Below are 22,915 nucleotides of genomic sequence, written 5' to 3' on the forward strand. Positions count from 1 at the left end.
TCACCTTTGAGTCCGAAGGTTGTGGTTTCAAGTCCCACTCCAGAATTTTGAGCACATAATCCAGGCTGACACGCCAATGAAGTGCTATCAACGTGCTACCCTTCAGCTGAAAATGTTCAACTGAAGCCACATCTATCCTCTCAAATGGATGTCAAAAATCAGGGGAATTGCCCTTTGTGCCCTGGCCAATATTTATTCCCCCAACCAACATCACTAAAACAAACGATTTATCTTATTCAAAAGCAAAATACTTCAGATGCTGGAAATCTGAAATTAAAACAGAAAATGCTGGACATACTCAGCAGGTCTGGCAGCATCTGTGGAGAGAGAAACAGAGTTAACTCCCAGTCCTGATGAAAGGTCATCGACCTGATACATTAACTCTGTCCCTCTCTCTACAGATGCTGCCTGCTCGGCTGCCTATTTCCAGCATTTTCTGATTTATCTCATTGTTGCTTGTGGGAGCTTGCTGTGCACATATTGGCTGCCACCTCGCCTATGTTGCAACAGGGCTTCCTCGGCTTTAAAGCACTTAGGGACTTGCTGAAGTCATGAAAGGCGCTAAAGAAATGCAAGTCTTCACTTGAACCAGCAGGTGGCTCTCTGCTTTGAGGAAGGATTTTCTGTTGCAACTTGTGTTCAGAAATCATGAAAATGCCGAAATTCGTAAAGGAAGATGGAAATTTGTGCAAATGTATCCTAGGCTGATCAGTCCGCAAGAGAGAGAGGGAGAAAGGGAGCTGAATATTTCAGGTGGGACCAGAATTCTAATCATGCTCTCATTACGATCATTCTCCGATCAATCACAAGGGGGCAGTGTGGGTCTGTGTATGGCGGCTTGGGAGATTAACGTGCCCCTTTCTGTGTTTTGTTCAGGTTTTAAGATTAGCCGAGGAGCTGCATCACGAGCAGGAGCATTCCCTGCACCTGGAGAGGATAAAGAAGGGCCTCGAGGCCCAGATCAAGGACTTAAACATGAAATTGGAAGAAGCTGAGCAGTTGGCCCTGAAGGGAGGGAAAAAAATTATTCAGAAACTGGAAGGACGGGTAAGAACATGGGAAGAACTGATCCGGACAGATCCATGTTTAACAAGGAATATGCTGACGATTTTTTTTTTTTCAATTGTGTTCCTTCGGATTTTGGCACAGTTAGCTGAAATGCAAATGAGCATTTTTTTAATCGGCTGACTATTGGTGCGGGTAATGCTGTGTGGCACTGTCAACTCACCAAAGTAACCGTCCATCATGGCAGTGACGGCACAATGCTGAGGGCATCAGAGCCGTGGTGAGTTGGCAGTGCCTACACAGCCTTACCCACACCAGTAGTCAGCCCTTTAAAACTCAGTCCTGTCCTTACACAATGCACACACACTCCTTCCAGGACAGCCCTGGCATCTCCAGGAATTAATGAATCTCCGGAGCATTGCTACAAGTCAACCCGGAGAAAGATTATAGGGGCCTTAAAAAAAAAATCATTATTCTTTATTTTTGTTTATCAGTTACATAAAAAACGGTCATGGGGGTAAAGTTTTGACTGACAGTCATGAATCATCCAATCAGGTGAGGCAGGATGTCATGTGATGCAACCTCCATAATGTCCTGCCAGAGTTGACAACCCTAGTCCAGGAAGATAGCGAGGGTTTATCGCAGCCTTGGTGAATGTGACAGACTTGCCCTCGTGCTGGGCACTGGCTCAGCATGGTCACTGATCTGGGGCAAAGCTGAAAGCAGCAAAGAGGTTGGTGGATTTGTGGCCGTGTTTCTCTCTTCCCTGATTGGCAATTCTTTTCATGCTGCAAGTGAAAGGACTCTCCAGTCTGGCATCACTGGCCTCCAGTGGAGTAGCTGAGCTTCCATTGGAGGAGTGCAGACTGCTGTTGGGGGGCCTCTGCTGCAGATGGTGCTGGAGCTGCCACACTCTTTATGATAGACTCAGTGATGCCAAGCCTGATAGCATGTCAGAGCACAAGGGAAGATGGGCACCTCGAGCAGGCATCAGTAGCACGGCCTTCAGTACTTGCGCATGGAGCTGACTCTTTTTGCAGCTAGGACCAGCTTTTAAAAATCAAGCCCATCAGATTTGGATGTCCAGGCTATGGTCAGCAGGGGCCTCCTTCTGTCTGCCTGTGCTCACTCGTGCAATGTACCCCGTCACGCATCCTCCCAGTCTGGCGCATTTTCTGGTTTCCCCAGGTTGGTTATCGGTGGACTGGTGCCTGTGGGCGAGAGAGTGAGTGTTGGCAGGCATTTTGCAGTTCTGGCACGGCGAGATAAACCGGGGCCTCCTTGGGAGTTATTGAATTAATGCAAGGGCGGTCAGTCAGCCCACGTTGCATCGTGCGGCCATGAGTCTCACTGTGGCCCTCACTCCCACTCTGGATTTCGCCCACCAGGAAAGTCTGGGACGGAGGAAGGAGCTGAGTGCGGATTTGGGCAACGGCTTCAGTGTTGGCATCATAAAGCTGGAGGGCATATGGATCATCCTGCCTTTATGGTCATATGGGACTTACCGTCTGTGTGAGAAAAAAGTGCTTCCTGATTTCACACCGAAAATGAGGAATACTTTAATCATTTTGAGCTATCTTTTTATCTGCAAGAATAATAACCACCTGTCACTTGACACAACGATGGGGTTACAGTTTAATAACTGTGGGATGCAATTTGTGTTTGGAGCCTCCGTGGGCACCTGTTGCACCCAACAGGCTTCTGACTGGTGCCTCTTTGTACAGGTGAAAGAACTGGAAGCAGAACTAGATGCAGAGCAGAAGCGACACGCGGAGACTGTGAAGACCCTGCGCAAGAATGAGCGTCGGCTGAAGGAACTGGTGTTCCAGGCAGAGGAGGATCAGAAAACCCAGCACCGCATGCAGGAGCTGGTCGAGAGGCTCCAGAACAAGTTAAAGGCCTACAAGAGGCAGGTGGAGGAAGCAGTAAGTATGGATCACCTCCCACTGGTGGCTCAAGCTTGAGAAGTTCTGACTTGTGGTACCCAGAGTGGTTGGGCTGTTCCCGCACAGAAACGTGATATCATGCTTAAGCACCTCCAAACCAAACAACTGAAACGTTCACACAATTGTGGGGTCAGTTTTTGACTTTCGAGCGTCTGACTGGGTCGGCCGCACATTCCGGCGGTGGAGGTCCCCATGATTTTGCGGCCCCAGTCTCAGTTAAATGCAGCAGGATAGGCTGCAAGGTAACAAACAGGGATCCCAGAGCAGCTTGCTTGGGCTGGGACAGCTATCAGCAAAGTATGTTGTGGGGATCACGATCACAGAGGGTGGGGATCACGGGGCAGCTGTGGCCCAGGTTATTTTAGTGGGACTCCCGCTCCTCTCGGCCCTTAAAAATAATTTGACATTTTAACAGGCGTCTTCAGTTCCATTGCTTGTGAAATGGTGTCATGGAGCTTTCATGAGGCAGGCGCTGACTAGTTCTGGTCTAAAATGGCAACGGGGTTCCTATTTATGACATAAGACCCTGATTTCCATAGTAAAACAGGCCTAGCACCTGAAACAGGCAGCCACAATGGACGCCTGGCAATCGGCCCCTTTCAAAATGGAGCCAGCAGCACCATCTATGCTGACAGGGCGGTCCCACCTATTAATGCCTGGAGAAGTCACTTAAAACCGACCTCGCAGAGTTCCACGCCGTACCCCACTTACCTAAAGCCAGACAACTGAGCTGTAGATTGACAGAGCATGCATTAACCCCCAAATACGTGCAAGGATACTGCTGGGGGTTGGTCCATATGAAACTGTTTGTCGGGCTAGGACTGCCTTATCCATAGGTCACTGACGTGTAGAGTTATCTGGATCCAATTACGGAGAATCCCAGATCCTACTTACCAGGACTAGCTCTCCAGTTGCCAATAATGAGCCAGGCTGGCCAGTTGATCATCAGCTGTGGGCGGGATTACCTACCCCAGCTCACAAAGGGTTGAGGATGTGGGTTCACTGTTCTAATTCCTTCCAGGTGACTTTTCCAGTTTTAACCATCAACCATGGCACCTACACAGTGGGAAGGAAGGGGACAGGGATGTGGAATTGGATGGCAAATCATAGACACATTCTCAGGCACAATTAGAAGCTTGCGTTAGAGAGGCAATGGCTGTGTTTATTTTTCATACCATGCTGCTACTTGCAAAATCAATATTTGTTAATAGATTAGCAGAAGGAACAAAGGGACCAATTCACGATTGTTGTATAGTGACACCATGAGATTTACTATATATGGAAGAATCATTTTTTCCATTTACTGTGAATACTTTAGAAATCGTTGTCAGCTACAGTTGAGAGAGATTCCGAATGATCCTTAAAGGCCCTGTTAAGACAGAGTGACGAATCTGAAGTGTTTACTTGATGTTTGATAAATACAGAGAGAGAGAAAATGGCTCTGCATTATGTGTCATTGTTCATGGTATTCAGCGAGTCCTGTATGAAGTGTAGTGCCTGGGACTGATTTACCAGATGTCCCGCGATTAGGCATCTTTTCTAATCTATTCTGAGATGCAGTTTAATTTTAGTGAAGTAGAGGGAGTATATTGCAAGACAGAGTGAATTTAGGCTCGGTCGTCATTTCCAAGAAAAGGGAACTGGATGTTTTTCCAATTCAACGGGGAGAAAGAAGTTGGTTGTGTGCGGAAGTCCCATGTTCCCATTTTTGTAATTGCGCACCATCTCTTTATGTTCCAGGAAGAGCAGGCCAACATGAATCTGGCAAAATACCGAAAGACGGTGCACGAGTTAGACGATGCGGAGGAGCGCGCTGACATTGCCGAGGCGGCATTGACCAAAATACGCACCAAGAACCGGGCCAGCTTTGGCAAAGGCTACTCCTCGGTAAACGTTTCCACTGGTTCATTTCATCCCCTGCACAGGCACATTTTGTATGGTGAATGTTTCTGTGTGCTGAATGGTGTTGTGGTCACACTTCAGTGCTGCTGCTGCTGCTCTTGGTCTCTTCATGCAAATTAGCATAACCTCTGACTGGCTGGAAAATGAATTCCCACACATCTGAGGAAAGACTTGCATTTATATAGCACCTTTCATGACCTTAAGATGTCCCAACCCACTTTATAACCAATTTATTACTTTATTAAAATGTGGTCATTGTTGTAATGTAGGAAATGCTGTAGCCAATTTCTACACAGCAAGATTCCACCAACAGCAATGTGATAATGGCCATTGCTTTTGGTAATGCTGGTTGAGGGATAAATATTGGCCAGGACACTGGGGAGAGCTCCCCTACTCTGCTTTAAATAGCATTGTGGGGTGTTGTACATCCACCTGAGAGGGCAGACAGTGCCTGGGTTTACCACCTCAACTGAAAGACGGCATCTTCCACAGTGTACACTCCCTCACTGTGACAGTTTGCCATTGGTAACTCACTGTTAGGAGTCACTGTAACCTAGTTTTAGATTTAAAGGTACAAGCTGAAAACAGGCTACAGTCCATGTAAAGTCATCCATGATATTTGGGTAGCTTTATATTCACATTGTACTGCTTTTAATTTCGGAATGTATTGTAGATATGTCTGTGCCGTGTGCTTTTCTAACTGGCAGCTGAGGTGCTCAGTGCCAGACACCTTTTCTTTTTGTGATCATCAGTTCTGCTGGCTGATGGTGCTGGGTTTCTGCAGAACAATAGGGGTTATTTTGATGAAAGGGTGAAAACAGGCACCAAAGTGCCAATAAGCCATGCCTGTTTGAAAGTCTGGATGTAGCACACAATTTTGGTCCTAATTGCTGATTAACATAATATGTGCCTGGAGTACTGGACCCAGTTTTCCTGGAGCATTGTATGTGGACTCCTCACACGAGGGAGAAAGCGCACGGGTACTAAGACGTGGGACTGGAGGTCCTTCCTGCTAGAGGAGGTCCAGAGGAGGAGAAATATCCTGTCGCTGCAGTGGGAAAGGAGTCCACCTCGCTTTCCTGTCCCTCTCTCCTGCAGCAGCTAATGCTGCTCCCTGGCCTCATGTCCTGCACCCATTCCTCATCCAGGCCAAGGGTGACCCCCTAGCAAGATGTCCATGACCAAGCGCTTCTCTTCTCCTGCTGATTCTTACAAGATCTCCAAGAAGGCAGAGTAGAGTAGCACAGCACTCTCTCTCTTCAGGTGAAGCCCTCAGAGAATTCCCAGAATAAACGTTGTTCGACTGTCACGACAAAGTGTCCCAGAGAGTCTCCTGATGCGCCTTGAAAAGTCCTCTTCAAGCCTCCAGCAGCCACTGAACACTGAAAGCTGAACATGGCTTTCAGTAGCACTCGAAAATCTCAGTAATGATTTGTTTACTCTCGTTCAGCTTCTCGCTGTTAGGTGAGGTTGTTAATTGAAACACGAGCCACCAAATGCTGTGCAGCCTCTTTACTAAGTGCTCGCAGGCAGTTTGATTGTCAATCAGAACTTTAATGATCCTCCACTCCGAGCACGCACACCAACTCCTTTACCAAAATGGCATCTTGTGCTAAGTGTGGGCTAAACTGGCTTCCCAGCTCAAGATCCCATCTTCGCCACCTCTGAGGCTCTGCAGCACCTGAAATAGCTGAAGATAATCACGCCTAATGTCTGCATCCAGCATGATCTGTTCTGTATTGGTTTGATTAGATGGATCATAAAGCCTAATCTACTCTGCCCCAAGATTGTGTCTCAGTGCATCTTCAGAACTGAACCAGGGTAACAGTTTTGTATTTCCATCACTGAGTGAGATTATCAATCTACTCAGGGTGAAGGCTGAATGATTGCTCTGGGCTCCAGAAACTAGAAAGAGATTGTCCCAACTCAGTTCAAATAACACAGTCAGATTGTTAGCTGACTGACGTTGAACTCAGGCCCCAAAGCTGAAAGGCCAGTGTTCAAACCCCCATAGCACTCAGTCCCTTTGCCTGTGGCTGTTAGAAAATGCTAATCAGCATTTACTGTCGTAAAACATCCCAAAGTGTTTCACTGAAGAGTTATCAGACAATAAATTTACACCGAGCCAAAGAAGGAGACATTAGGACAAGTGACTTAAAGCTTAGTCAAAGAGGTTGGTTTTAAGGAGCATTTTAGAGGAGAAGGAAGACATGGAGGTTTAGGGAGGGCGTTCCAGAACATGGACGAAGGAAGTCAAGGATCCACAAGAGGCCAGAACTAAAGGAACGCACAGTTCTCAGAGGCTTGTAGGGCTGGATGAGGTTTCAGAGATAGCTCAGTGTGATCGTCACTCTCTAATACCATCACTAGTGCAGTGTGATTGTCATTCTCTGGAACCCGTGCTAACTCAGAGTGATCGTCACTGTCTAATACCATCGCTAGCTCACAGTGATCGTCACTCTCTAATACCCTCGACAGCTCAGTGTGATCGTCACTCTCTAATACCCTCGACAGCTCTGTGATCGTCACTCTCTAATACCCTCGACAGCTCAGTGTGATCGTCACTCTCTAATACCCTCGACAGCTCAGTGTGATCGTCACTCTCTCATACCATCGCTAACTCAGAGTGATCGTCACTCTATCATAAGGTCAGAAGAGGGGATGTTTGTTGATGATTGCACAATGTTCAACACCATTTGCAGCTCCTCAGATACTGGAGCAGTCCGTGTCCAGATGCAGCAAGACCTGGATAGCATCCAGACTTGGGCTGATAAGTGGCAAGTTACATTTATGCCTCACAAGGACCAGGCACTGACCATCTCCAAAAAGGGAAAAGCTAACCATCTCCTCTTGACATTCAATGACATTACGATCGCTGAATCCCCCCTATCAACATCCTGGGGGTTACCATTGACAGAAACTGAACTGGACCAGCCATATAAATGCTGTGGCTACAGGAGCAGGTCAGAGGCTGGGAATTCTGTGGTGAGTAACCCACCCCCTGACCTCTCAATGCCTGTCCACCACCTACAAGGCACATATCAGGAGTGTGATGGAATACTCTCCACTTGCCTGGATAAGTGCAGCTCCAACAACACTCACGCAGCTCGACACCATCCAGGACAAAGCACCCCGCTTCAATGGCACCCCATTTACCACCTTAAACATTGACTTCCTTCACCATTGATGCACAGTGGCAGCAATGTGTATCATCTACAAGATGCACTGCAACAACTCACCATCCCTCCTTTGAGAGCATCTTCCAAACCCACAACATCTAGAAAGACAAGGGCAGCAGATGCATAGGAACACCACCACCTGCAAGTTCCCCTCCAAGCCACACACCATCCTGACTTGGAACTATATCACCGTTCCTTCACTGTCGCTGGGTTAAAATCCTGGAACTCCCTTCCTAACAGCACTGTGGGTGTACCTACCTCACATGGACTGCAGCGGTTCAAGAAAGCAGCTCACCACCACCTTCTCAAGGGCAATTAGGGATGGGCAATAAATGGCCAGCAACGCCCACATCCCATGAAAGAATTTTAAAAACTCTCTTATACCCTCGCTAACTCAGAACAGTCGTTACTCTCTGGTACTCTCGCTAGCTCAGTGTGATTATCACTCACTATTACTCTTGCTCACAGTGTTGAGGAAAGCCATGGTTGTCTTTTAGAGTATTTTAGTGATACCGTAACTGAGATCTGTTGGGTTTTATTTAATGGCCCAATAGTTGCTGCAGTTTCCCATTGAACCTGCCTATGTACAAGGTATTATATGAGCCACATGTCAGTTCTTTACCTGGTACTGCTGGAAGGCTTTATAGAGGCAAAGTATTCCATGAGTATCACTGCTTCCTGTTTATTCGGGTGTCTAACTAATGTCAGTGGCCGAAATAGTTTCATCCTCCCAGCTAAATCAAGAGCATGCAGACATTAAGAGCTAGATGTTAAATGTGGTTAAATTACAACAGAGTAGTTGGTTCTGTCGCAGAGTGTTATAGAACCTGCTGTCTCCTTTTCTCCTTTCTCTTACATGAATCACTCCAGTTTCTTGTCGTGTGAATTATCGAATCTCTTTACGCAGAACCGTGCTCACGAGAAACAATGAACGTATCATTGCAACTGGAATTGTTTTACACAACAAATTCTTTAACTGCACAGGATAAAAGCCAACCTACCCATTGAAAAACCTCATTTCCCACATAAGCAAAGTATGAGCTGCTTGACAAGTTTAGAGATACAGCACTGAAACAGGCCCTTCGGCCCACCGAGTCTGTGCCGACCATCAACCACCCATTTATACTAATCCTACACTATTTCCATATTCCTACCACATCCCCACATTCTACCTATACTAGTGGCAATTTATAATGGCCAATTAACCTATCAACCTGCAAGTCTTTTGGCATGTGGGAGGAAACCGGAGCACCCGGAGGAAACCCACGCAGACACAGGGAGAACTTGCAAACTCCACACAGACAGTACCCGGAATTGAACCCGGGTCACTGGAGCTGTGAGGCTGCGGTGCTAACCACTGCGCCACTGTGTTGAGAAGTGGGAAAACTCACTAATGTGCTTAAGTGTAAGGAAGCACAGTACTCGTAGAAATTGCTCATCTATCCTCGTTCACTGCCTGGGACATCACCAAACAGGCACCCAATATCAACCTATTACTAGCAGCCTTCAGCTCAACCAGCTGCCATTGTGCAGCTGAATTCACCACCACGACAGCATAATTGAACTCCCTCACAACAGCAGCCCCCAACTTAACCTGCAATTTCAGGTCTCAATGAAACCCTCTGAAGTCTGTCCAAACATTTCTACATCTTTCTGCGTGTCTGTTCATCTGTCTGCATATCTGTTTGGCTGTGCGTGCGTGTGACTCAGAGATTCTATCATTAATTTGTTCTTGTCACTAAAGCTTACATTGGCAAAAAAGTGTTGAGCTGACAGTTTTTATGGAGTTCTGCCGCGTTAGTGGGGGTGGGCTGACAGCTGTTAGTGATGGCTGTCGTGATACTGCGGTCGTTTTTAGTGCATCTTTTCCCGATGTTCAGTCTCAGTCATATGGAAAGAAAAGCTGATCATCAATTAGACCCTGAGGAGATCTACACAACAGTCCAGAATTTCATTTTCACAAGTGAGATTCTTACCAAGAAGTTTTTCTGCTGTTTTTTTCAATTTGTTTACTTTGGAGGAATCCTATAGATAATGCTAAAATTTTCACTAATTATAATGTATAATAACTTTCCCATGAACCCTAATACAGTGAGAATAATATGGGCCTTCTGTGTCTCTCACTCATGACCATTACCAGTTGAGGCCAGGAACTTAGTAATTGGTGCCAAATGATAATTGAATTGCATCTTACTACGCAGCTAATCTGAGAATTAATAACTGGTGACAGATGTCTGGATCAAAGGCTTCTCGAGATATCTTACGCAATGCCTATTACCAGCTGATTCACAAGTAAACATGTCACTGGGAGCAAGCAGCCTACTTCAAAACTTCAAACAATGTTTGGTTCCCTATCCTCGTTATTATTGCTCTGTTTTGTCAATGTGCAATAATTTCCTGGATAACAGCAATGCTCAGTATTTGAATGATGCCAAAACTCTTCCAGAGCCAAGGCCCAGATAATAATGCCTCTGATGTGTCTGTCAACACGTCTCAATTCAATAGCTGACCGGTGTTCAGGCAAGCTCGAATCATCTGACCGACACGCTGTGCAGCATAAATGCCTCTGATCAGCATCAATAACAGGAAGGCATCCTGACATTAGCCCATGTCGTGTAGCGATAGTGTGAATGCAGCCTGTATCTGATGCTTGGGTCCAGTCTAATACCAGAGTGAGGTGTGGCGAAGTTCTCTGGCACTTGAGGTTTTAGCATTTGTATGAAGGGGTTTTAGCTTGTGGAGTGTGAATGTACCATCAGGTGACCAACTATTAAAAATCCCTTCATTGCTAAGCAATTGCCATCGTGCCCATTATCGATAAGGTGATAATTTAGAACACCATGCCATAGAAAAGGCTTTATTAAGTGGATTAATATCTAGTCGTATTCTCATTCTTCCCCTTATTAATAAAAAAAATATACTTGCTCTCCCCTTCTTGTTGAACTCACCCATGCCATGAACCATTACCATTTTCTTCTTCCTTGTTTGTAGGCTCACTAAGTTTGTTAACTCAGGTCGGATGATTTTCTTCCCTCACAGATAGTGATGAAAATTGGCAGTGCAATACTTTTTACCCATTCCTACCACCATCCTTAAAGAGTAGCTATAGGCTACTCAAAGAAATGTTGGGAAAAACCTGGATCACAGCCCTCTACAGTCCTCCCCCAAGATCATCTTTACCATCCTTAACGTATTTACGTTAGCTGGGCTCTGCCGTGGATCTGACAAATACACGCTCACCCAAATCGCTCCTGCCCCCTCCACTCTTTTAAAACCCAATCCTCATTTTTCAATTTACCGTGACTTCTCTCCTACTCTTTTTTGACCTATGCTCTTATCTAGGGAAAAGAATGTGATGATCATTGAGGTCTTCAAAGAAAATCATTGAGATTAGGGCGGCACAGTGGCGCAGTGGTTAGCACCGCAGCCTCACAGCTCCAGGGACCCGGGTTCGATTCCGGGTACTGCCTGTGTGGAGTTTGCAAGTTCTCCCTGTGTCTGCGTGGGTTTTCTCCGGGTGCTCCGGTTTCCTCCCACAAGCCAAAAGACTTGCAGGTTGATAGGTAAATTGGCCATTATAAATTGTCACTAGTATAGGTAGGTGGTAGGGAAATATAGGGACAGGTGGGGATGTTTGGGAATATGGGATTAGTGTAGGATTAGTATAAAATGGGTGGTTGATGTTCGGCACAGACTCGGTGGGCCGAAGGGCCTGTTTCAGTGCTGTATCTCTAATCTAATCTAATCTAATCAAATGCAATCTAATAACATTAGAAAAGTGAAGGATGAGAAAAGGACATTCAACTCATTAAACCAGTTTTTCCCATTATATTATCAGCTTCCTTTTAAACTTCCACAGTTATTTCATTTGCAATATTGGGCCATACATTTGAATAAAGAAATTCTTTCTAGTAACAGTTAAAAGTTGTTTTCACTCAAATTTACATCCTTTGTCCAATTTGTCTTGTTTAATTTGAACTAACATTCTTACGTTACCCATCCTAACCATATTATATTTTATACTGTTTTCTGTTTAGATGAAAGCAGTTAAGTTTCTTTCATTTCTCCCTATATTTAGGATCAGTCTTCTTGCTGTGTGCTCTTTGGGTGCATGTCCAACTGAGGACATAGTGAAAGCCTTGGGATAACTTCTGCAGGGTTGTACTGCACTGTCCTGGCTATATTTATCAACATGCTATTTGTTTTTACTAATTACTTCACCAGATTGTCCACACGTCAGACATGTTAAGTCAATAGTCACTCTCAGCTCCAAGTCTCCCTCTGTTTCTGAAATTCCATTCTTTGCATACTTACAATGCACATCTTTTTGAAACAATGCATAAAGTTTTACGTTTATGAGGGACGCATTTCTCGTGCCATTTGTCTTCCCAAAATACCTATCTAAATCATTCTGTAAGCCTAGACAATATCATAGATACACATTGAAACACACGCAAGGTGCAACCAAAATAATTTGTTGACTTCCACTGTCTTAATTTATAGGGTTACAATTCCCCCTTTGCTACCCTGGTCAGATCTCCTAGCTCAGCTGGGTCAGAAGGACGAGGAGAGAAAATCCTGAATGATGATGATTCCACCTCTCTCATTCCCACTTACCTTAATTCTCTGAAGAAGCTGATTATTGAATGACACACAGAAGAAAAGGCTACATCTCATGCACTAACTGTTCCTGGGAAGTACCACACAGAAAAAGGCAGCCAGCATTTACCACGGGAGTGACATACAAGAAAATGATGTGGACATCTTGATGCCTTTGCTACGTGCACACACTGCCGTTGTAAATGGACATCCAAACCGGTAGGAGCAACAAATAAACACTCTTACCAATTGACATTTCATCAAGTTTTAAAAATGTATTTTTCAGATTTAATTGCTTGTGTCCATTATGACTATCTGCACTGTGCTTGTGTGGGAAATCAGTTGGTTGGGAGCAATGGATCGTGGATGCTGTTGAAGCTGCTTTGCATGTTACCGATAGACTAGGCATTCTTAAGCAAACAAATAAATGATGAATGAACTTAGAGTTCATTTAACTAGTCAATTTGGTTAACAAAATAAAACGGTTGAAGCTGGTAACTATCCTAGATTCGGATTGCAGTTTGCTATGTTTCGACTCAGCATTTCAGAGATTAGTTCTTGCTTTCCCAGGTCGACACTTAAGGCTCCCTTCAGCAACTTTCAAGTTCAGTGCAACTTAGTGCTGATTCATGTTTCAAAGCCACACTGTAGTAAAATGTTGAAATTTTCAAGCAACGCATATTTGTATCACTGAGAATTGCATTATTATTTATATATTATATATATTGTGGACTGCTTGGTTGAATCTATACTGCAGCTTTAAGTGGCCCCATAATTGCAGATGGAATTCTCCATAGTAAGTCCTTACTTTAACCTATAATGACCAATACCATTTGTGTAATCCATGGTGATTGTGAATATATTATTCTGTGCATTTTAAAATATAATAAACCAACGTAATCTTCCTAAACTGAACATTTTCTTTTAGAGGGGGAGAGGAGCAGCTGTTGGTAATGCAGTTACTGCCGTGCATTATGAACAGTCCTCACTTTCAACAAAAGCCACTGTTGATTTTCACTGTCGCAGCTCTCAGACAGAGCAAGGCCATCGGGGAAAAAGTATCTGAAAGCAGCAGTGCCTTTGGGAGATTCAACTGAGTCAAACAAAGGCTCAGCACTATGTCCCCCAGTATAATACATTGTGACTTGATATGAGTGTCACGGAGTAGGCCAGAAACTCTGGGGAACCATTGCGGTTGTACTCGGAGCCGAATGGCTGTGTTAACGCACCCGATTTTGACAAAGTGAAAGGGTTTTGAGCGAGTTAAAATCTCACCCCATAAAGCAGTGAGCTGAAGTTGGCAAGTAGAGTGCCTGAAAACCCATGTCTCCATTTTTAAAATACAACCAACACTGATCACTCTGGCTCTTAATGTGTCAGCATTTTGCCTTAAAATTCTCTCACACCTTCTCTTAGTAAATAGAATTCACAGTGAAGTGTCTAGTTTACAGTCATGCCCACAAGATGCATCGTTGAGGGGGCAAAGGCCAACGCACAATCTCAACTGGCCACACCAGCAATTGAGATTTTTTTTGTTGTTAAGATGGAAGAGGGTGTGCTGATTTTCAAGATCATATTGCAGTTCAGTAAACGATCCTTTCCCTTCTGCAATAGCAGTCTGCATAGGTGGTCACATTTGAAGATATTTGTCGGCATTCGCAGTTCAAATTACCATGAAACGTACATGTATGTAACAAGATCCAGAGATATTTTAAAACAGACACTGCAAGCGTCTTCTGCAGCACACTGAAGGGCGATGTTTCAACAAGATGTCATTTTATTATATGGAAAACATTCAGGTTTTAGCAGTTACAGCCTTTCAATGAAAAAAAATTGCTTTTATGGTGTGAATGTTTTAATAACTATCAATTTAACTAGAGAGGACATGTATCACAACTGGCACAATATTCAAAGCAGCATTTACAATGTTAAATAGGAATCATTATGTTGCCGTAAATACAGCTTGGTCAAATTCATTTTGGGGTACTTTCACATGAAAACATCCTGGATCATAAATCATGTCTTCAATGATTTGACATTGTTTTATGGGAAATAATGAAACCCCTTATACAGTACATTGTAGAATTTCAAAATATTATACAGAGAAACTGTGCTTTTGTAACAATGTTTATGAAACTCAGTTGAATTTAAGATATGCAAGTAGCATTCGTGCTTCAAAGTTGTGAATGGACGTGTTAGTATCACCCCAATATACATTGACAAAATGCTCCAAAGTAATTTTTCAGTAAACTGTTAATTGTGTATTATTCTTTATTGGAGTTTGCATTACTTAAAGAAAAGCATAGAATAGCAGCAGGGCTAGATCCTCCATTAATTACTAAGCTAGCAAACATTAATGTGCACACGATTGGATTTTCATCTTCCAAGGGCATTCGGAATGCATCTCACTTGTCTACAAGCTCACCTGTCTACAAGGATGCAAATCTTACTGGTTTGCATTAGTGAGTTTGAAAGCAGCATAACTAGCATTTCCAATGGGAAATTTGCTTCTCACATCTGGTTTGCGCTGTCCTTTGTAAGCCAGAGCACACACTGTTGTTGATGCAATCCAAGTTTCCAAAAGGACAAAGGAACATTTACATGGTTTACCTCTCAAAATTGAACTAAACTGATTTCTGCCAGGCAATAGTGTGGGTACAATAAACCACTAGATGATTTCTCTGTACTCCAAACTTCCAGTCAGATCCATGTCCTTATATACTTCAGATAGCATGTCAGGAACCAGTCTGGTGGCCTGTTTTCCTCTAGGTATCTTAATTGGTGCCATTTCCAAATCCAGGTCTGTTAGAAGCCTTAAGTTTTAAATTGGTCACTTGAACTTCACAACTGATACAAATCATTGCTCCATTTCACTTTTCTCATTCATATTTTAATCAAATGTTTTGGTCATTTTGAAAGGGCCTCTGAATTGACGTCAAGCCAATTCTGCATGCCTGTGGGTTTGATTTCGAGATGAAATAATGTCTTCAGCAGGACAGAACAGGAGCTGCAAAGCACATAAGAACCTAGGTTTTGCTGTGATGGCTTTGGAGTTCGGAGCATTCACATTTGTGGTTTCTTTGGCAGAAGAACTTCTGCTGTCGACAGCGCTCTATCTAAACAACAACACTTCTGGTGGAAAACCAGTACTTCCACATTGTTTTGAGAGTTAACTCAGTGCATGTTGGTCCATTAATACCAAATTCACTTGCTGGTTTAGATGGAATGTTTGGGGACTGTTTTAATAGACAATCAAAATGTAATGATGGGTGGCATCATTACAGTGATATACTGACCTGCACAAGACCCATTCCTAATCACTTGCTCATGACCTCCAAGGAATGATGGATACGCTTCTGGTATCCAGAAGGAAAGGAAATGTTTTACAAGCAAATATGGGCCAAAAAAAAATTTAAAAAGCAAGGTACAGTAAAATTGCCTCAAAACATTAATGATTAGTGCATAAAGAGCACATTACGTATTTGAGATACGTCAAGTAAGGAAGAACCGAGCAAAGGCTGTTTTGTGGGTCTGACTGGAAACTTTCAGGAGTGAACAGGGAAGAAAATGGAATGATGGGCCCATGTGGACAGAGAAGAGTTATAAAAAAGAGACAAGGGAAACTTACCCAAAAAACTATCCAATCATACAAACAAAAAACAAAAAGAAGCAACCACCTTAGTGACAAACTCTAGCCAAAACAAAAGGGGAGAGGAGGGGGAAGGTTACTTTTCCACAGAAAGTTCATTTAATACTTAAATATTTGTGCTATCATTAAGAATTTCATTTGGCAGCTTTTACCTCACTGAGGGTCCTTTTGGAAATCAACTTGAAATTCACTGAAATCCAGACAATCAGAAGCTAGAACTCATTTAAAACCCATTCACTTAACCAGAGTTAAAATCGGGCCTAGAATTCTAATTTAATTCAACTTTTGCTCCTTCCAAAAATCATGATGATAAAAATGAACACAACAAATAATTCATAGTACATTGCACACCAGCACCAACCTTTAGCCTTTCTTCAAAATATACTGATTATCAATTTTGAAGTTACTCAAAACTTTGTAGCCTTCCCCCATCTTTGCCTTTCGACCCAGGCTAGTTAGGCTTCAAGGTACAACAACCCTCAATTGTGGTCATGTGGTCAATTATTAGATTGGCTAATTTATGCGCGGGCATGTGAGATTGAAAATAAAGGTCAGATTTCTGCTCAGGAACAAAGTGAGAACTGGTTTTCATGTGAAAGTGCCCAACTTGATCTCGGGACAACCACATTGCACTGTTTGTTGGAATGTAAGGAGTAAGGGGGAAGTTGGGGGAGGGGGTGGTTGGAATCAACGACAGCCGAAGCACTCTTTATATATACATGCTTAGCATGCAAGAGAAAGCTTTTCCACCATTGCTGGTGAACAGGCAGTTTGATCCGCAAGAAAACTCCTACTAGCACAAAAAACAAACTGCTTGAAGTTGACACAGATGGCTAAATATTTATACATTTTTGTTGTTCCATGTACACAAAAGGCACTGTGTTATATGAGCTTGGACTGTGACTTTCATTGCACTTCATCTCCTCGATACAATCCATTCATCTGAAGACCAGCAACAACTAACTGCTCAGTCAATGCCTGTGGAAATAAAAGTACTGCCTCTAAGGGCTTGCTCTCTATAATTCCATGTCCACAGGCCGGATATGGCCTGTCTTGTGCTCTTTCACCCATAATTCTCTGTCACTGTTTGGGTCAACCTCCCGGAGTAGCTTGTCCACTGGTTCAATAGTCTAGAAATGAAGGGAAAACGAAGTATGAAAAACTGCTTAGATTTTAAGTTTCATTACAAAATGGCAATCATTCTAACCTTTCGTTCTGACTAAAGGTCATCAAGCTGAAACGTGAACTGTTTCACCCTCCACAGATGCTGCCGCATCTGCAGTATTTTGCTTTAGTATTATGGAATCATTCTACATGATTTTTAAGTGAATAACCTAAAGTGAAGGGCCAAGGATCATGATGCAGAACTAGAGGGGGCTATTCCTGCATCATCCAGGCACACCTTGACCATTCTTTGCCTTTGTTGCTCATCTGGAACACAGTCAAGTTTGAAAAGTGCTGGAGAGTTGCAGAGTTTGGTTTGTGATGGCAAGCTTGTGTTTGAAAGGCTTGTAGGTTGTTGGAGGAAATGATGATTGAAGGAGGTAAAGAGTTCCTCTGCCTTGTGACCAAATGAAGTAGATGCGATGGGTATTGATTTTGATGAAGTAAGGGAAGATGGAGTGTGTGTAGGACAATGTATTCGGAAGATAATACACTGTAGATGTTTTATCCACAATAATGTCCCAACTTGTACACATTTAGAAGGCCTGCCCACCATCTATAATTGGACCGGGCTTCCAGAGGTGACCACTCAATTGGCCACCTCCTCAAAAATCTCTTCCTGGGTCCTGCCGCCGGCATTGGTGGGTTCCTGACCCACATTTCATCGCAACAGCATGATCAGGACCTGGGAACAAAAATCCTGCCCATTCATTCTTTGTGTAATTACATATTGATCTTCCTCTCTGACTGTCTGCACTGATCACCTTTCATTATTCCAATATCGCAGTGAGAAAAAGGTGAACAAGTTACATTATTTGCGGCCTGTGGGTTGAGGTTTCTCCAAAACTTTACAGTTTGTTTTGCCACCCCATTTAAACAATTGCCTTTGTTATAAATTGTGGACAGCTTCCCAAAGACTGTTAAGTCAGTGGCTAAGCTGAGCTGTTAGATCTCAATGCTTTATCGTAATGGTTATGTCAACATCATCAGGTTAAGCCAAGAAAACATATGCCGCATCGGTTGCATGAACTCACTGGAACAAAGCTGACTAACTCGGAGGTGCAAGCAACAAATTGGACCAATATAATCTCTCAGAAATATGCTGAGCATTAACGAGTTAATATCCAAACACTCTAGAAAAGATTTTCATATCGCAATAGCCCCAGTGCCTGGCAGCAGTGCACTCGACAGAAGTACTGAGAAATTTGGCAGTCCCATCTAGGAGGTTGGGTGTGTTTTTTTTTCAAACACTAATTCCATAAACCTTTAAACAAGGGCTACAGGAAGTTTTTGTACAGCTTAGAGATGGGAAACGTTACCAATGCCAAGTTCCAACCCTCAGCCTAACACAATATTTTCACTTAATGCCCATGAGTATTAGGCTCCCGTACAAATCTGAGAGATCTGGAAAAATGACTCATCCAAGTACCCTCTCAGAAGGATTTCACAAAGGCCCAGTTCGGCCTCTAGGTAAACAGGGTGAAGCCCCATTCAGTCTAATCTGTGGTCCAACATGCATTGAAGGAGTTTCAGATAATACAAGGCCATGTTCCAGGTGTGAACAAAGAGAAAGTTAGTATTGTACACAGTAACATAGAATCATAGAAAGTTTATGGCACAGAAACAGGTCACTTGGCCCATTGTGTCTGTGCCAGCCAAAAAACGTTCCACCCATTCTAATCCCACTTTCCAGCATTTGGTCCGCAGCCCTGCAGATTACGGCACTTGAGGAGCATATCTAGACTACTTTTGAATGAGTTGAGGGTTTCTGCCTCAACTACCCTTTCAGGCAGTGAGACTATATCTGGACTAGTACCATTATTAAATATTCTCTACAATCTCTAGCAAGTGAAATTTCCTCCAATGTGTCTCCCTGCCTCAAACACAAATGCACAATTTCGAAATTATTATGCCAGGAGTAAGAGTACCCAAAGTTTTGCATCTGAATGAATTGTCTTTCCACTGGTTAAGAAGCTTCCACATGTATACCTATCCCCATAGTTTTCAAGATTATGTGTTGACGTTTCAGAGACTAAAAGTGATCTGTTTTTGGGGCCCAACCAATTTAAGTTTAAAATTTAGCTTCATAATGAGTCCTGGGAGTTTCTGGACCCTGTAGAATCTGGGAAGTAGTGTCAATGCAGCAAGGACAAAACCTGCCCGAAGGAAAATTGACAGGGATAATCCATCACCTTTAACCTTTCTTATACTCCAGTTTTTCTGCAATCCCCACTGGTCCAAGATAGGCACATTTTAGTATGGAGCCATGTATGTCATGCAAAGGGGAGTCTAATAGTACAACGCTTAAAGGGACAAGTCTTCTTAGAGATTTGTGCTTGTTGCATGTAGGGCTTTATTCAGCGAACATAGTAGAGAAAGTTGAGATGATTTCCTCTGGTCACTTTGAGTGGCAGTATTGGAAGCAAATATGGGAATCCCATTTGCTGCTAATGAAAACCTATTAGGGCCAATAATAGTACAGATGAATCATAGAACATATTGAGAGTGCACTTTCTTTTCTAAAAAGACTGACATCACTACATTCAGCAAGGTCAGTCATTTAAATAAAAAATCAGAGCTCCTTGCAAGAATCACCCTTCACACAAGAAGCCCAGCTCATGGTGGTATTTGGGGGGAGGGAGATTATGAAATTTTGCTTAAAGGACCTTAACATGTTCTTTAGGAACTCCATGGAAAATTAAAGAGATGTGGACACTTAAATGTAAGTGAACACATATTCAGTACTTGCATTAGCTTTTACAGCTCAACCTGCATTAAAAACAGCAGCTTTTGAAAGTCCTGTATTTAGAAGTTTGATCAATATAAAGTGAAGGCGAACACAATCTATAGACAGTCAAGTCTGTGGGCAACTGATGGAGCAGTGCAACCCCCTCCCTAACAGCTGTTTGATGGTCGACAAGGTGGACAATCTGCGTGGAGGGTTTCCAGATAACAGCCATGTACCATGTCTGGCTGGAGGGGTTGGGCCTAGTAGTACTCAGAAAACCCAGGATTAGATGTGGGAGATGACAGCACATTTTAAGGAATATGAAAAGCTTCCCCTCTTTTTTTCCCTTCACATTAGGTTCCTTGGAGGAGTGTGTGAAGTGGTGGACTGATTCAGAGGCTGGCTAACAGTCCGGTGACTCATGAATGCATCTTCCCTGGTCACAGCCATCTTCACAACAGCCAATAAGGTTGCTAGTTCTATAGGGTGGGAGGATTTTATGTGCTTCCACAATGAGGGATGCCACCCACACCTACCACTGGAAGCAAATCCAGAATTCAGAGGTGGTGCTCTGGCCTCCACTTGCCGGATATGTCTGGAGCATGGTTCAACCCTCCACTTTCTGACTCAGAGGCAGGAATGATACCACTCACTCGCTCCATATGACAAGGTAAAACTACTCAATATCATACTTAGGGCAGATTGCATGCAATAAAATGTTTGCCATTTACTGCTCACCTATGTCAAATCCTCACAATCTCTATCATGAAATCTTATCCATACCCAAACAGCAGTAGGTCACACATTGAAGCTGCAGCTTTGAACTGAAAGCCTTACTATACTTGTATCCTCCAGTGCTTCACACCCAAAGTATTGTAACAAAATTATAATCAATTACTAATGGCCTGCAGAATGGTCACATGTCTGTTCTTAACATATGTGTCCTTCAGCTTAGAATACGTCTCTGCATAATACAAGAAACAGAGCCGACTGCAGCAGCACTCAAATCCTCGAGACCCTTGAAAGGGGGTTACCCTGGACATATGACAGAGTAAAAGGAGTAAGGAAGGATGAAACAGTGAATCTCATGCAAGCTAATGCCTCCCTGCACTTATGCCTTGTCTTCTCATATACTCCCACACATGCATACACACAACCACACAAATATCACACTCACTGTCTGGCAATGCAAACCAGTTGTTGCTTTTTCCTTGTTGGCCTGGAAAAGCTGCCAACTTACACTGCCAGTGGCCCAGAATAATACAACACACAGCATCACGTATCATCACCCACTGAAGTAGGTAAGTACTTGCACATATGCCGAGGTAACTGAGCTGAGGAGGCAGCACTGGCTGAGGCAGAGTACACATTGGTGAAGAGAAGTGTGCAAAAGTGAAGAGAAGGAGTTGGCTGGATGGCCATGTGGCATCAGTGGTCATCGTGCACTTGCTGAACTGCGGTGAAGATGGGCATTGTCCGGCACCTGGTGCTCCTCAGTGGGAAAAGAGATTAAACTGTTAATGCTGATTACTCTATCAGTTGCCTGTAAATGTGTAGCTAGCACATTAGATCATTCAGCATGCTAACTTAGAATGAGCCAAAGGCTCAAAAACAAGTGCATTTATATAGCACCCAAGGAGCATTAATGGACATAATTTGACACGAGCCACATAAGGAGATATTAGGACAGCAGAAAGTACGTTTGCCAATGGTAGAGCAATTAAAATCAGGGAGAGGTAAAAGGCCAGAATTGGAGGAGCAGAAAGATCTCAGAGGATTGCAGGACTGGAAGAAATTAATTAATAGGGAAGGGAGGGATTTGAAAACAAGGATGTGTCTATCAGTGAGCACAGGGGTGTTGGATGAAGGGGTCTTGGTGCAAGTTGGGATATGGGTTGCAAAGTTTAGGATAAGCTCAAATTTATGGAAGGCGGAAGATGGTTCAATGAGAACAGTCCTTTTCTGTGCCCTTTTCACTTCAGTTCCTGTTCTGTTTCAATTCCTGGAGATGCTACAGTTACTGTCTGTTCTCAGCTGAACTAGCATAAAATAAAAGCTTTTTCTGGGACTTAAAAAAAAAAATCACTTACTAGTTGAATAAATAAAAATCGTGCCCAAACATTAATCGAAAATACCTATATTTTTAATTTAAAAATGGAATGATTTTTTAAAAAAATCTTTAATAACTATAGTAATAAAAAATAAAAATAAGAATTATAAAAATTAGAACAGAAAGAGGACAATCCTAGATTTTGCACTAATCATTGACATTTCTTGCATGAATTCTGGGCCTTAATGAGGCAACAGCACAAAATGGGAGTAATTTTGATGGGTGGCAGGTTAAAATGGACAATATTGGATCAGTCACAATTATACATCTCCTGATTGAAATGAAAATCGAGAAAGATGCATAATGAGCGGTTGATCCAATATTGTAGGATTTACACTAATGCCAAGAGTTGAAATGATCCCTACTGTGTGATAAAGTGTTCTAATACTGAAAAGGCAGATGGTCAGAATGGCCAGAGGGGATCAGGTGCACACCATACCTAGGAGCTACTCATCCAATCTTCTGATCCCCCAGTGCAGTCAGAGGAGCTAGTCAGGAAACTTACCCTGCGACGTATAGAGTATCAGATTTGTTTTTTGCAAGCTGCAATCCTATTTTCGACTCCATCTAAATTTTGCTCTGCACTGAAGAATCTTACACGCTGAAGTAAACAGGCCCGAATGTAAGGGGCCA

At 43.3% G+C, this 22,915-nt stretch overlaps 2 protein-coding genes across 7 annotated transcripts in view; one reads left to right on the top strand and one right to left on the bottom strand.

Annotated features, from left to right (window-relative positions):
* LOC137384237 (myosin-16) overlaps positions 1-13,541 on the top strand; it is a 246,035-nt gene extending 232,494 nt beyond the window's left edge. For all 5 annotated transcript variants that reach the window (XM_068057952.1, XM_068057953.1, XM_068057955.1 and 2 more), the window contains 4 exons: positions 877-1,047; positions 2,730-2,930; positions 4,692-4,838; positions 12,536-13,541. In XM_068057952.1, the coding sequence (XP_067914053.1) occupies positions 877-1,047; positions 2,730-2,930; positions 4,692-4,838; positions 12,536-12,682 (666 nt within the window). In that variant the 3' untranslated portion in view covers positions 12,683-13,541. The remainder of the gene's footprint in view (positions 1-876; positions 1,048-2,729; positions 2,931-4,691; positions 4,839-12,535) is intronic.
* An 866-nt stretch (positions 13,542-14,407) lies between these two features.
* Positions 14,408-22,915, bottom strand: part of gas7b (growth arrest-specific 7b) — a 462,775-nt gene continuing 454,267 nt past the window's right edge. For both annotated transcript variants that reach the window (XM_068057959.1, XM_068057958.1), the window contains one exon: positions 14,408-17,410. In XM_068057959.1, the coding sequence (XP_067914060.1) occupies positions 17,297-17,410 (114 nt within the window). In that variant the 3' untranslated portion in view covers positions 14,408-17,296. The remainder of the gene's footprint in view (positions 17,411-22,915) is intronic.

Source organism: Heterodontus francisci, chromosome 26 (genome assembly GCF_036365525.1).
Source record: "Heterodontus francisci isolate sHetFra1 chromosome 26, sHetFra1.hap1, whole genome shotgun sequence".
NCBI lineage: Eukaryota > Metazoa > Chordata > Chondrichthyes > Heterodontiformes > Heterodontidae > Heterodontus > Heterodontus francisci.